The 14,956-nt window shown below is 47.4% G+C and overlaps 1 protein-coding gene across 4 annotated transcripts in view; it reads right to left on the reverse strand.

Annotated features, from left to right (window-relative positions):
- The window catches only part of DHRSX (dehydrogenase/reductase X-linked), a gene marked incomplete at its 5' end in the record, with an annotated part of 180,466 nt that overhangs the window by 94,329 nt on the left and 71,181 nt on the right, over positions 1 to 14,956 (reverse strand). For all 4 annotated transcript variants that reach the window (XM_035029652.1, XM_035029653.1, XM_035029651.1 and 1 more), the window contains 1 exon segment: positions 7,101 to 7,202. In XM_035029652.1, the coding sequence (XP_034885543.1) occupies positions 7,101 to 7,202 (102 nt within the window).

Raw genomic sequence — 14,956 nt, forward strand, 5'->3', positions numbered from 1 at the left:
TTCCTGGAATACTACTGCATGCCTAAATTATCAATTCCTGGAATATCTCTGCATGCATGCATTATCAAGTCCACATTAGAGAGCCCCATCTTGTGGGACAAATGACTGTCACTGAACTCAGCCTTCAAGTATCCAAATTCATTGGAAAATAGCCCATATAATGGAATAGAGGCAACTTTAGGGGATGTGGGGCTCCATAAGGATTATTCTGAATTTTGGGATATTACTCCGCAGTGAGTTCCAGTTCAATCCAGTTAGTTAAGGACAATCTGTCATAGAAGATGTAACTGTTGTAGGTTATTCCCTTCCTTGGGATGGCCTCTGAGTGCCTGGAAGTTGGTAGCAGAGAAAATGGCTAGGGGCCTCTGGTCCGCCAAACCTTGGGGCAGGTGCACAGACCTTGGGTTTCACCCCCCTGGGGCTGAAGTGCTGGACTCATTAGTTTTTTCCGGGGTGCAAATGGTCCACAGCCTCATCTCCTGAAGGCATACAATATCCAACTCATTCCGTTTCTGTTATGGATTATCTGTGATAACGTACATGACAAGCAAATGTGGGGTAACTGTTGAGCTGGGGGGAAATGCCAGCATGGATCTTCGTTGGATGCAAGTCCTGGTGACAGATCATGGCACAAACTCATCGACCCAGGCTCTAAGAATTTGACAATAATGATGCTCTGGGCCGAGAGCGAGTTCAAGGTGACTCCAGAAATCATACACGGTTTTTGCAGCACATTCTTGGCATTAACAGCATCACTGGGGAAAGCGTACTTTTAAAGAGCAGCGAGAACATCACGGCCATGCATACGGTTGGTCACCTCTTGGAAATGTCCAATCCATTCTGGGGCTCATGGAAGTGAGGTGGGGGATTCCAGCACGACAGAAGCTGCACCCAAAGCCGTCCTAATCCTAATCCCAATTCATGATTATGTCGCATACCGAGAATCTCCATGTTCCTCTCTGTTCTAAAGCAAAATGTCCCAGACACCTGCCTGTGCAGAGCATCATCAATCTCAGATGATAATACTTATTGAACATCTCACACGTGCTGAGGGAGAAATTTTAACTGCATCAATGGAACTGGATTTGTGTTTTTGAGATATTGCTGTCACATGAGTGCATCGGAGGGTTGTCCCTTCATGGTGAGCATTGCTGAGACCCCAGTATCTCCCTTTGCCTGCTAAAAAGTGGGAAAAGGAAAATTAAAATATCCGCTCATTGATCCATGTGCTGGATTGGGAAGTGGACTTGCATGCAGAACGTGTTGTTCTTTATGCAGCAAAACAATGAAACAGAAAAGGTATGTCCTAATCACGGGGGAGGAGAGAGAGTTGTGTGTCTTGCAGAAGACAGGAAAGGCAGAAAGGAGAGAGAGAAGGGGGCACTTTCTGGCTGGTGGCACGTGGCCAGATGATGGCTTCACTCCACAACATGAGGAACATTTCAGAAATGCCACCATGACTCTGGGGAATGAATGCTCCCCCTACCTTCAGAGTCACTGTCCCTGCCCAAGCTTTGAATTCTGTTGACTTAGGCATTAATGACACTCACAGAAAACAAAAGCAAAGATGTCTGGAAGCTGGAAACCAGGGTAGTCAGGAAAGGCATACAAAAATGTGGGGATAGGGCAATAGAACATTCTGGAACGGAGCAATGAGCATTCTGATTCTGCCTGTAAAACATGAACAGGGAAAGGGTTGTCCACGTGCCTTCGAGAAGGATGCTGGGAAAATCTATAGGTCAGTGAATGCCTGTGGTTCCAGGCAAGATGGGTGGCAATGAACCCACAGGTGCATGGGTACTGGGGTTGATTGCTTAGGGGTTAGTGAACCCACAGTCACACGTGGGCCAGTCAAAATGTTGAAATCAAAGGCAAAAATACGTGTGTCCAAAGTAATTCTTCAGTGTGAATCCAATGGGAAACACATTGGTAAGACCGTCGTGTGGATGGGTCCCCATGGCATGCCCAGGCTCCATATTCCCATTTCCATTCTGGAATAACTTTCTCCATGTTGCCATAAAAGGCAAACATAACGCCCACCCCACACACCATGATGATGATAAGGATCCAATTGTTTACTGAGTATGTTTCTTAAATGGGCAACAAATCTTGGCAGAAAGTACCATCCACTTGGATCTGCCATATGCATCATCGAGGACACCTGAGACCAGGTGCTTTACAACACACAACTCTTGGAAGAGCTTCTGGGTGACATGCTTCCGGGGCATCTGGATAATTGGAAAACCACTGTATTTCTCAGCCCACTTCCTAGAAGCTCATGAAGGGCATTTGGAAGAACAAAGGTGTTCAATGCAGGAGATGCAATGCACACCCACAGCCTCCAGCCTACTGTTCTGGCATCATGGTAAATCACGTCAAACGGCACTGCAAACGCCCACCACCAGAAGAACATCCAACTGCCTTCTGTTCTAGGAAAACCCATCACACAGCAGAAACGGGGAGGGAGACACACTGGAAAACAAACAGAAGGCATCGATGAGAAGTGGTCTACACACATTCGGATCTGATAATCCATTGATGCATGCATGTGTGGTGGTGATTCACTAGCTTCCGTGTTCCTGGAAGGGAGACCAGATGATGGCAGAGCCTGTTTTGCATAGGGGACGCCAAGTGCCTAAATAGGAAAACTGCTCAGGCATCTGCCCGCCAAGAAACAAGTACCATGTTACTCCTCGCTCAAAGGCTCTGCGGTCTTCTGTGGATGCAAACTCCATCAGTATGTACCTGGCCAGGCGAGAATCGTTTACTTCTCAGGGTTATTTTATTTCTCAAGGGTTACCACTGCCATATTTATTTTTAGTAATTCTTGACATTAGGAAATTCATCCATTAGAGGTATGGGAAGAAGTCCTACAAGGATAAAACATCAATTCCGTGCAGTTATTTCAAAACTATCTGTGATCAGGTGTGGGGATGAGAGACTGGATAAATAAAATTTTGATGTGAATAAACTATAAATACTGCACTTGCTCTGCAGGAGATATACTATTGATTCTTCTTGTGTTGGATAAATCCTCAGCTTGGATCCTGAGCTTCCAGAAAGAGGCAGTCTGGTTCTATTTTCATCACACTAGCAAATGCAAACACCATTTCCCTTCTGAAGTACTTAACATTTACAACATCTTGATCACTCTTATCTTTAAAAAAAAAAAAAAAAGATTTTATTTATTTGACAGAGAAAGCGAGAGAGCACAAGCCGGGGGAGCAGCAGAGGGAGAGGGAGAAGCAGGCTCCCCGCTGAGCATGGAGCCTGTTGCAGGACTTGATCCCAGGACCCTGGGATCATGACCTGAGCTGAAGGCAGATGCTTAACTGACTGAGCCACCCAGGGGCCCTGATCACTCCTATCTCAAGAATAAAAAATAAGAGAGAGAGAAAAAATAAAAGCACAAATTCTAGTTCCCTTTGGCCCCTGGGAGTGGCCTTTGTGGAGTGCAGTCGGGGCTGTTTTCCAGGAGATGGGACACATGTGGTTGGCTCACGGAAGTGGGTCCCGTGAACCCACATCCTTTTAACCAGGTGCCCTGGTGGGAGGAGATAACATCACAGAAGAGGGTTTCAGGCAAATAGTTTTGGGAAATTCTGCAGACCCTCTTGAACACTAACCATGCCATGGCCAGGGTCCTCTTCTGAGAAGTGCTGTGGTTGGAAAACCTGTTTGCATCTGCTGACTCCTCCCAAATATCTCCAAAAGAATCTTGACCCAGAATTCTCATTGCACACAGCTAGGATGAATGCTCATACACAAACCAAGGTGAGAGACACATGAGAATGTAAATCAAGGTTAAGTCTGAGCACACTGGGCTGGAGGTGAATCCATCTGCAATCTTGACCGCACAGTCCCAGTCACCCCACTGGCCCCAGGGCCATTTGTCCCTGTGGCCTTCCTCCTATCCTGGGTTCCGTGGGATGCCACTTCAGAAGCCTGGGGCTTTCCAGACAGATCATGTTTGAGATGCAGTCTTTTCTTTCATATATATGACCGTGTTGTCATATTGCGGTTGGCATTTTCTAGGGTGAGGCATGTCACAGAATAATTACTTGTTGAGTATCTCCTTTGCTAGAGAACGATTTCCATGAGGGCAAGGGTGCTTGTTTATCACTGTATTGTTCCTGCCTCTGAAATACTGAGCTCACATAAAGTGGGTGTGGTGGGCTGAATGATGACCACCCCCCCAAAGACGTCCACATCTTGAATCCCTGTGTGAGAGACAGAATAATGTCCCCACAGACACCCACATCCTGATCCCCATATAGTGAACAGAATAATGTCCCCACCAATGTCGATGTCTCAATCCCCGAGTGGGAGACAGAGTAATGTCCCCACAGATATCCACATCCTGACCCCCATATAGTGGACAGAATAATGTCCCCACCAATGTCCATGTCTCGATCCCTATGTGGGAGACAGAATAACATCCCCACAGACATCCGTGTCCTGGTTCATGTGTGGTGGACGGAATAATGTCCCCAAAGATGTCCACATCCTGGTCTCTAGAGCCTGTGAATACGTGCCCTAACATGGATAAAGGGACTTTGCCGATTGGATTGGGTTAGGGACCCTGTGATGGGGATGGTCCTGGAAGACCCCAGTGGTCCAAGATCACCACAAGTACCCTCACAAGAGGGAGACGGGAGGCTCAGAGTCCGAGAAGGTGATGTGTGGACAGAAGCAAACATCACAGAGAGACAGAGTGGGGGCTGCAGACGCCACCTCACTGGCTTCGAAGATGTGGGAGGGAAGCAGCCATGAGGCCAAGGAAGGCTGACAGCCTCTAGAAGCTGGAAAAGTCCAGTCACTTCAAGAGAAATCAAGGAAATTTCAAGGAAAATCGAGGAAATTTCAAGGAAAATCAAGGGATTCTCCCTTAGAGTCCGTGCCATTTGGGGTTCAGGGATTCCACACTGAGCGTGTTGTGTCTCCATGTGTCTGGGGCAGGGAGCAGCAATGGTAGGTCCTGAGCACAGAGGAAGGTGTGTGTGGATGAAAGTCTGGCTGCAGTGAAGCCAACGTGGGGACAGGATTCCCTACAGAGGGAAAATGGATGCAGCGTACAGAGGGTCCAGCCTCCCTTGGTCCACATTCAAACTGTGTCCCAGTCTCTAGAGAAATGTTAGACAAGCTAGGCATGCTTGGTTTACCATCTGCAGAGAAGAAGAACAGGGGCCATGGTAGGACCACCGGGGTCATCTTGAAAGCGAAGGGCAAAGAGTGAATCATGGCGCACCCATTGATGGATATAACAGAGTCCTGTTGTGTACGTGTCTGTCATATCTCACAAATTCTGGATAAGCGCAACACAGCGCTTTTGTCCTGCTGTTGACAAATTGCTCCACGATGAAGTGCTCTGGTCGCTAATTATTGAGGGTGTTACGTAGATCAAGGAAATAAGATGTCTACTTGGACTGGATCCCCCATAGTCCCACCAGCTTGTGTCTACATTGGGCGATTCATAATATTCTAATTCTCAACGCTTATAATACTGATAAATGCCCTGACCAAGGAAGCCCCCACTAACGCCAAGACAGAGGAATCCCAAATAATTGATTTCTGCAAATAAATTTAAGGTGCGCCCATTTCAGGAAACCTTGAAAAATATCAAAGGTCCGTGAAGAAAGTGAAATTGAAATCATTCTGAGCCTTCGGACCAGCGTCACCAGCACTAATAACACACATGCACTGTTTGTTTTTAGGCTAAGTAGGTGGAAGTGGTGTTAGTTATAACTTTGTTCGGCACCCAAACATCATAGGTATATGTGCACACATCCATATGCGTAAATAGATCACTGGAGTCAGACCCTCCAAGTCGTATATGCTACCTCTTTCCCTTCCCTGAGAAATTTCCAGTCAAACAGGTGCATTGGGCAGAAGTCTATCTGCATCCCCTTCCTGTCCACCAACCCCACTGATATGACAGAAAATGTAAAAACACATTAAGACAAAGAGAAAGAAGACAAAGGGACAGCAATCGAATCCTGGAAGCCAGAATCAGATGGACGAATGTGGTGCAGCCTTAGTATGTAGACTTATGCTCCCTCTTCCCTGCAGATTATGTCCATATTATCATTCTTGTAATTTCTTACTATGGTACCTTCCATGGCAAAAGGGCTTTGGAGAAGAGAGTCAATTAAGTCTCTTTAGCTGCGGAAATTCGCCTGGATTATTCAAGTGGGCTCAGTGGAAGCAGAGGGGTCCCATGGCAATGTTCTCCCTACCATCCAACAGATGAACGATTTAGCAAATGTTTTACATATTTTGGAAAGAAGGTGTCATGTTTGACTGATGGCTGTTCCTTTCACCCTGTTAATATTACCATTTATCTTCCCTACACAGGACCAGCTGGTCTCCAAGTCTGAAAGCGATGTGTGACATTCCATGGACACAGGTGTTTTCCCACCATGCTTCCGATAGTTTTGGTGTTCTACATGGATTCAGTTTGGTCATGTTAATGGCACTGCCTCCTCACTGTGGAGGGTTTGGATGAACTTCTATGACATCTCTTGAGTGCAGCAAGGGAAGAGAGGAATGTCTCAGGCACCAAGATGTGTCCATGATGCCCTTAAGAGCTGAGCATGGCTGAAAGAAGGGGTCAGGGTCAAGGTTGGTTGGTGTTGAAGATGGACAGGTGGGCAGGGTGAAGGCAGGGGAAGGGGAGATGTGGACTCCACATGTCCATTTGAGGAATGTTGGCCACAGGGAAGAAGTCAAGAGACAGTCAGGCATGGAGCCCACATACTGATGACCCCCATGGGGATGTGCTGAGGATTTAATACGGTAATATTAGTGAAAATGCCCAGCCCTTACACATTCATAACACACCTTACTTATTAGCTCACATGGGCCAGCGAAAATATTGACTCCATACAATGTATTATCAGGCTTACCATCATTTGAAATTGATTATGCCAATGACAAAAGCCGAATGCATCAATGAAGTAAAGCCGCGGTGACCACAGAACATATACCCATGAATATCCATGGAAATCCTGCTTTCCCAAAAAAGGAAAGGACTTCTCTGCCAGGACAGCTAGCATGCATGTCTGCATCAGAGTTAATGTCTGGATTTCCCCAGGACTCACCGTTATTGACCAGGACATGGAGAGGGATTTTCTTCTTCTTGAACTTCTGGACAAACTGCCGGATGGACTGCAGAGATGCCAGATCGCAGTAAAAAAACTCCACTGCAAAGGGACAGAAACACCAGATTATCTTCTGACCTACCACGGAAGCTACGATGGTTTCTCAGTAAGTTAAGTTCCATCCCACCTGGGGAGTGACACTGGATTTTAAAGATGAAGGTACAAAGCAGGGAACACACCCTAAGAAGACCCTCCATGAGTCATGCCCTTGATGATCCCCTCTCTTTGAGTGTGGATGGGACCTGTGACTTGCTTCTCGTCAGCAGAATAAGGCAAAACATGGAATGTCAGTTCTTTGAGTAGGCTCCGTTATATGGCAAAGATGATGGGATGTCACTCCCATGACTGCGTTTCCTTAGGTAAATCCCCTCTTGCTAAGGCTTGCTGGAGAGAGGTTTTCCTGCTGGCTTTAACGAAGTAAGCCGCCATGTTCTGAGAGGCCATGGGTCAAGATCCTTCCAGTGGCTTTAGGCAGCTGAGAGCAGCCCCTGGCCAACAGCCAGAAGGAACGTCAGAGCCTCAGACCTATAACCTCAAGGAACTGCATTCATCAAAAAACCACCGAGTGAGTTTGGAAAGGTATTCTGAGCTCCAGAGGGGAACTCGAAGCACACAGCCCTTTGGAGCTCACATCACTTTCCTGGGTCATCCTGCAGCATGACGGTGTTTGTATGGTGACATCCCTTTGGGTCTCCGGGACCAGCTCTTGGGAACATGCTCACTTGGACATTGGTTGCAAGACCCCAGAACAGAGGGGAACACAGCTCCCATGCCCAAGAACCAGTGCTTACTGTACCACACAACCCAGGGGGGAGACACGTCTTCACGGTTTTGTTGTTTTGTGCTTCTTGTAAAACGTTTTAAATATCACAGCATGGGGGCCCCTGGGTGGCTCAGCCGGTTAAGCATCCGATTCGTGGTATCGGCTCAGGTCATGATCTCAGGGTTGTAAGCTTGAGCCCTGTGGGGCTCCATGCTCAGCAGGGACTCTGCTTGAGATTCTCTCTCTCCCTTTCCCTCCCCTTACTTGCTCACTCTCTCTCTCTTCCCCCCCCTAAAATAAATAAATAAATCTAAAAAAATAATCACAACACAGGAGAGCCAGCCACAAGCACTAGGTTGGAAGGGGACGTGTTTTGGAACATACGTATTTGCTTTCACGTGGAAGGGGCATTTTAAGATAATCTACAGTCCCTAGCTTCTTTGGTGTGAAGAACAAAGCCTGTACGTGCCAAGTTGCATGGCCAGTGAGGATGAGGAAGTACCCATTTTCAATATTTTCTATAAAGAAATGCAGTGGGAGTGGGGGTAGGCATGCTTCTGGATCAAAGCCCCTCCAAGTGAGAGCTACAGATGGGTGCCTTCCTGTGAAGTGTTTGTTACCAGTCTGTCATAAGACAGCCCAACATTGAGAATAGTGTTTAGAAAATATAAAAAAAAAATCGACAGTCATTTTACGTTTGCTGAATCCAATGACTTAAAAAAAGCAAAATTGGAGGCCCCATTTTGCATGTTTTTAAATTTTATTTTTCTAGTAATTCCTGTCTGCCCCATCTACATCAGTATCAATCTGTGACAGATTTGGGAAAGGCAAGTTTTGCCACAGATGGTTTGGAAGCGCTGTTCTAGAACACAGTGCCATCTGGATAGGCATTCCTGAGACACCATTCGAATACTCCCCTAACATATTCATGAGAATATAATTTTTTTTTCAAAAAGGGGGAAAGCCTTCACTACGTCCAATAACTGGAACCGACGATAACAGGGTTGGTAGACACACACGCTCAGCTTCCAGAACCAGAGCAATGTTACTGCCTCTTTGTAAAGTCAGAAGATGCTTTTTCTTTGCTCCCTGGAGGAAGGGGTTCCTAACCAGCCAGAAACATGAGAGTCACCTTTCCACTTTGAGATCGTTGCCTTGTGAGGCAGCCGAAGGGCTTGGCTCCATTTCTGCACGCTATTGCCATCAACACCTGCTTTCCTACATTAATTCAGGAACTGCTCCCCGAACCCTTACCGCTGCAAGGTATCACTGGCAGGAAGGAGAAGGACTGCATGGCGGAGTGGATGATATTGCATAGGGAATATGCACCCGTAAATCAAGCCCTACCATCGGGGAGGACAGAGCAGTCACTGCAGACTAGAACTCATCACAGGGTCCATCCCTGACAATGGGAACATACTAGGCAAGTTGCAGAGCGTGGGGTACCACCCCTGTCAAGCAGAAGCACCAGGACTGAGTTCAGACAAGACACAGGAAATCACATTTGCTAGGGGAGCAGTTGGCACATCCACCTAAAATCTGCATTTCCTCCCCTGCCCAAGCCCCAACATGTGCACTGGGAAATGGGGCAAGGGTCATTGATCCAGCAGGGCACCTGGGGGTTGGAGGTGGGAGAAGGAGACACGGGTGGCATTTTCCATTCTACCTGGAACGCCATCAATGATACCCTCCACTTTTATTTGGATATTTACAGAAATGGAAGTTAAAATGTTTTGAGACTTCAACGTACCCCTCAGGGGCAAGAAGTACTGTATCTGCCAAACATGACTGGAAAATGTGAGGTATACCAGTCATCCACATAGACAAAATGGAAGACCTAGGAAAGAGGCATGAGCCCTGAGCCACTGGTCCTGATTCAAAACCAATATGGCGGCCTCCCGCTGCAGGGGGTGGGTGGTGAATTCTTCTATATTGATTATAGTTTTGAAAAGTGAGGATTAGGAATAGAAAGGCCAAAAGTTACCAAACAAACAAGCAAAGACAATGGGGGAATGACCCCATTCCTACAAGGTAGGGATAACTCAAGATTAAAATGTTAATGGGACACAGAGAATTATTAGGTATGGACTCAATGCTCAATCAATACGATGCACTATGGTAATGCTGTGCCACTTCCTGCCACATCTTCTTCAGAGTAGCACAATACTGAGCTATATTTCTCAAGAACTCTTGCATACGCAGGGAGAGACAGCGAGAATCCCAATTCTTGGGAGGCTTAGTGAGGGTCCATCTTTGAGCATTTGGCAGATCGACAGACAAGAAAAGAAAGAAGGACCCAGAGAAGGCTGTGATTAAGACAATTGACAAGGCTGAAGAATGCAAATTTACAAATAGGAACGAGTCTTTTGTAACGAGGAAGATTTTATAATTATGGGTTCCTTATTCTCTCTACATTAATATGTGAAATTGGTAACAAAAAGATGAAAATTTCAGGGAAATGAATACTTTTCCGTGAAAATACTGATTATTATAGCCTAATCAAGGAAATTAGGAGTAATCAGACCAACGAATACAAGAGCAATAGAAAAATTACAAAAGAACGGCATCCAGAAAAGAGGGGAGGGTGGTGATGGTGTTTTAGCTAATTCTTTCATACTTTCAAAGAACAGATCATTGCACCTCTACTGACTGACTCCAGACACAGGCAAAAAAAGTGCTGAGTTGTTTTGTTTGATGAAGTTTGCATTGTTGTAATAGAAAAATCTGCAACAAGGCAGCACCAGAAGGGGAGGAGACAAAATCTGGAAAGCACTTGACCCCACCAGTAACATCTATACACACAGATGAAAAAGTCGCAAACACAAACGTAAATTAAAAACCCTTGGGGATAAACAAAATCAAGTGCATCTAACAGGAGGGAAAAAAGCAGATCATTTCCAGAGAGGTTATCTGTTCAAAGATGTTTCCCAGCAGCAAAAGCCTCGTAGAATTGACTCCACTCAGCTGCCCATAACCGCTACCCCTCACGATGGAATGGGGGTGCATTTAGGAACAACACGCCCCCCGGAAGGCGGAGAGGCACTGTTTGTGGGCAAGGGGCTTCACCAGTAGGAAATGACAGCTCTCAGCCCTGTCCCAACAGCAAACACGTCTGTCCCCTGTGTCCAAGGTTGGTTGGTGCCAGGAAACCCTGTCCTGCTCCCCAGTGGGGAACAGAAAGTCCATCTGCAAACAGGACGTGGGCACACCTGTGCCCATGTTCGGGGGCAGCCACTGCCATCCCGGGACCTGACACCACATTCCGGGAGCTTCCAGCTGCTGTACCCACTTCAGGCAAGCCCCACGGCAGGGGGGCAGCTATCAGAGGAACCGGGACCCACAAAGAGCCAGGGTCTGCCCAGAAGGAGGGCAGTTTCCTTAGCAGTCCCTGCCCCTCCCACGTTGCTCTGTTCCTCTGAAGAATAAATTTGAAGCAGGCGTGGGGGCCGGCTGTCTATGCACATACTGCACCAGTCTGTTGAGACGTGAAATCCTGCTCTCCAGGTGTGCACCACAGATGAGCCTGCCCCAAGAAGCGGTTGTGACAGGGGGCGGGGGGAGTATTCTGTGTGCATGCACAAGAGACGGAGAGACCAAGGCAGGGACAGGGAGAGACAGCTCAGAGAGACAGAGACAGAGAAATAGTGCAGAGAGACAGAGACACAGGGAGACAGACACAGAGACACAGGGAAACAAACACAGATATAGAGGGAGACAGAGACAGACACAGAGACAGAGGAAGAAAGAGACAAAGGGAAACAGAGAGACAGAGACAGAGGCAGAGACAGAGACAGAGGAAGACAGAGAGAGACAGAAGGACAGACACAGAGACCCAGAGAGACAGAGAAACAGACACAGAGGCAGGGAAACAGAGAGACAGAGAGAGACACAGACATAGAGGGAGACAGAGACAGAGAGAGATAGTCAGAGAGACGGATACAGAGATAAGGATAAACAGACAGAGAGAGACAGGGAGACAGCAACAGAGAGACCATCAGAAAGAGACAGACACAGAGATATAGAGACACAGACACAAAGAGACACAGAAAGATAGACACAGACGCACAGAGACAGAGAGATAGTCGGAGACAGTCACAGAGACTAAGAGACAGAGGAAGGCAGACAGCCAGAGAAGCAGAGCTCCCTGGCAGGGAGGGAGCAAAGTGAATGAAAGAAGGAGCATTTTCATCCTCCCTCTCCTGGCTCTGAGGCCGTGCTGTCAGCGCTGGACGCTGGGGCTATATTTCCAGGTGGGGTGTGCAGGGAGGGAAGGTCCCCAGAGAAGTAGGCTGTGCTGACACCGTCCAGGCAGAGAACGGCGTCAGGCCTTGGGCATCCATCTGGAACGAGGCTCATGCACTTGTCCAGAAGCCTGTCCTGGAGCCCAAGACTCTGTGAGGCACTGGGGTCGCACACGGCCTCTCCGAGACAGGAAGACTGGGAGACTCAGCTCCAACAGTACACCATTCCACATGGTGCACCGCCCCCTCTCTTTCTGACACACTGGGTGTATAGTACTGTTTGAAGCGTTCTGTCTGGTCAGTCTTCCTACAAGGACCCAAGCACCACGACCCAGCCTTACGGCCAGCATCTGAGACCTGGGGCCCTGCACTCGGTGGCTTGGGCGCTACAGCTGTCCGTCCTCACAGGGACAAAGTGGGCACAGCCGGGCAGGTGCAGCTCGTCCTCAGTCACCTGCTCAGGTTGCTGCTGTCTCACCTGCCCAGCCTTTTGTATTCAAGACACCCATCCCTTAACCAAAGATGTCTTACAAATCAGATGTTGTCTTAGAACCACCTTGAAAGGGCAACCCGTCACCTCTCTGTGCTCACTAGAGTGTCAGCTCGTCCTTATCAAGGGAAACTCCTCCTCAGAGAGTCCGCCCTACAGAGGGATATTGTCCATGCCTACACACATATACCCACGCCACCTCCAGGGAAACCCATTTCTCCTGGTGTCTCCGACTGGTTTTCTCTCTCTAGAGATACTTGGCCCAGCCATCCAGCACTGTAAGGCCCTACAGATTTGAGCCCAAGCAGCTCAAGTATAAATGGCAACAACCACAACCCCAAAAGGCCAACAACAACAACATAAGTCATGAGGTTTGGTATGCATTTTTGTTAAAATGCATGGAATTTTCAGATTATAGAGTATGAAGACGGCTGTGTCGCCCGCATTTATTAGGAAAGTGGAAATTGACAGAACACACTTGATCAGCCCCAAGACAAACAGCAGGTGCCCCCAAAAGTGCTTTCAACATAAAGAGAAAAGAGCAGCTTGGAACCAACGCATAGACCAGTCGATTAGGAAGCACTCAGCTTGTTGCATAGAAACAGGGTTTTCTAAAGAGCTTGGAAACAATTCCTTCTCCAAGGAGGGGAACCATCCCCCTGCAGATCTAATTTGCTTTATGCACCCACAGGGCTGCACCAGCCCTGATGCTCATGGGTTGCTCCTTAATGCAGGTGCAGTGTGGATGCTGCACATGGCTTAGGTATTAGAACATCATCACAAGGATGTTAGCAAGGGCTTCGTGCCTGCTGGTCAGCACGGTGTACCCCTTAAAATTCAATTCCTAAGGAGGAGTTCCCTGATTGGATCCCATGCCAGTGTCTACATAACCAGCCATGGGGGAAATGCAAATCGAAACCCAAGGGGAGGTGACCTCGCACCTGTTAGCATGCCCAGCATCAAAAAGACAAGAAGTAACAGGTGTTGGTGAGCATGTGGAGAAAGGGGAACCCTCGTGCACAGTGGGTGGGAATGCAAACTGGTGCAGCCACTCTGGAAAACAGCATGGAGGTTCCTCCCAAAGTTAAAAATAGAGCTACCCTATAATCCACCAATTGCACCACTAGGTACACATCCAATGGAAATGAAAGCAGGGGAGTAACGAGATATGCTCACTGCAGCATTCTTCACAGTAGCCAAGAATGGAAGCAACCCAAGGTCCCATTGATGGATGGATGGATAAGGAAGAGGTGGTCCATCCACAGAATGGAACATGACTCAGCCTTGAAACAGAAGGTGATCCTGCCATTTGTCACAATGAGGATGGACCTCGAGGGCATGATGCTCAGTGAGAGAATTCAGACAGAGAAAGACAAATACTGCATGATCTCACTAACGTATGCAATCTAAAAACGTCGAACACACAGAAACACAGGATGGCAGATGGCAGGGGTTTTAGGGACGGGGAATGGGGAGATGTTGGTCAAAGGGTATGAAGTTCCAGCTCCAAGTTCTCAGCACGACGATGATAGTTAACAGCACTGGAATTATATACTGGAATTTACTGCGTGGAGATCAGAAGTTTGTTTACTGCACAAACAAGGTAGCAGTTATGTGAGATGATCGATGTGTTAATTGAATCGAGTAGAGTGATCATTTTGAAATGTATATGTACAATAAATCATCATACCATATGCCTTTAAAAAAATCACTTGGACAACCTAAAATACACAGGTACCTCCATAAATACCTCGGTCATAAAAAAAAATTCAAATGCTTCAAGGGAATTGCTTGGTGCCCAGAAATGAGGGAAATGGGACCCCAATAAAATGCCCTCCTGTGCTCATGTAACCAGCATGCTGAGTGGTGATATTATGGGTGAGCCAAAGGTGCTAACAGACCAGGTAGAAAAAGGACAAGCATCAGCCACGTGGGATGCACAGTGAAACAGTGGTACATAATCAGGTTTTTAGGACATGAAGAGAATTGCTATCTACAGCATCTCCCCTCCTTGGAGGCTCTAAGGCTCCCCCTCATTGCTCACTGGTGAGAAGGGAGTGTGGTTTCTTGGGTATAGACAGCAGATGAACAGCTCGAACCCAGGGAGTATAGATGCACATCCACATATAGGACCATCTTCCCTCTGGGCAGGACTGAGGGCTTGAGGAGCCAGCTGTAGGAGCTAGCTATGCTGTGTAACAACCCATCCTACATGTACTGGCTTGAAATGACACCCACTTATTATGTCCCAGTTCTTTAAATGGGAAGTCTGGGTGGGGTAACACCGGGTCCTCAGCTCAGG

This window comes from Mirounga leonina, unplaced genomic scaffold (genome assembly GCF_011800145.1).
Source record: "Mirounga leonina isolate KUSES-001 unplaced genomic scaffold, KU_Mleo_1.0 Mir_268, whole genome shotgun sequence".
In the NCBI taxonomy this organism is placed as follows: domain Eukaryota; kingdom Metazoa; phylum Chordata; class Mammalia; order Carnivora; family Phocidae; genus Mirounga; species Mirounga leonina.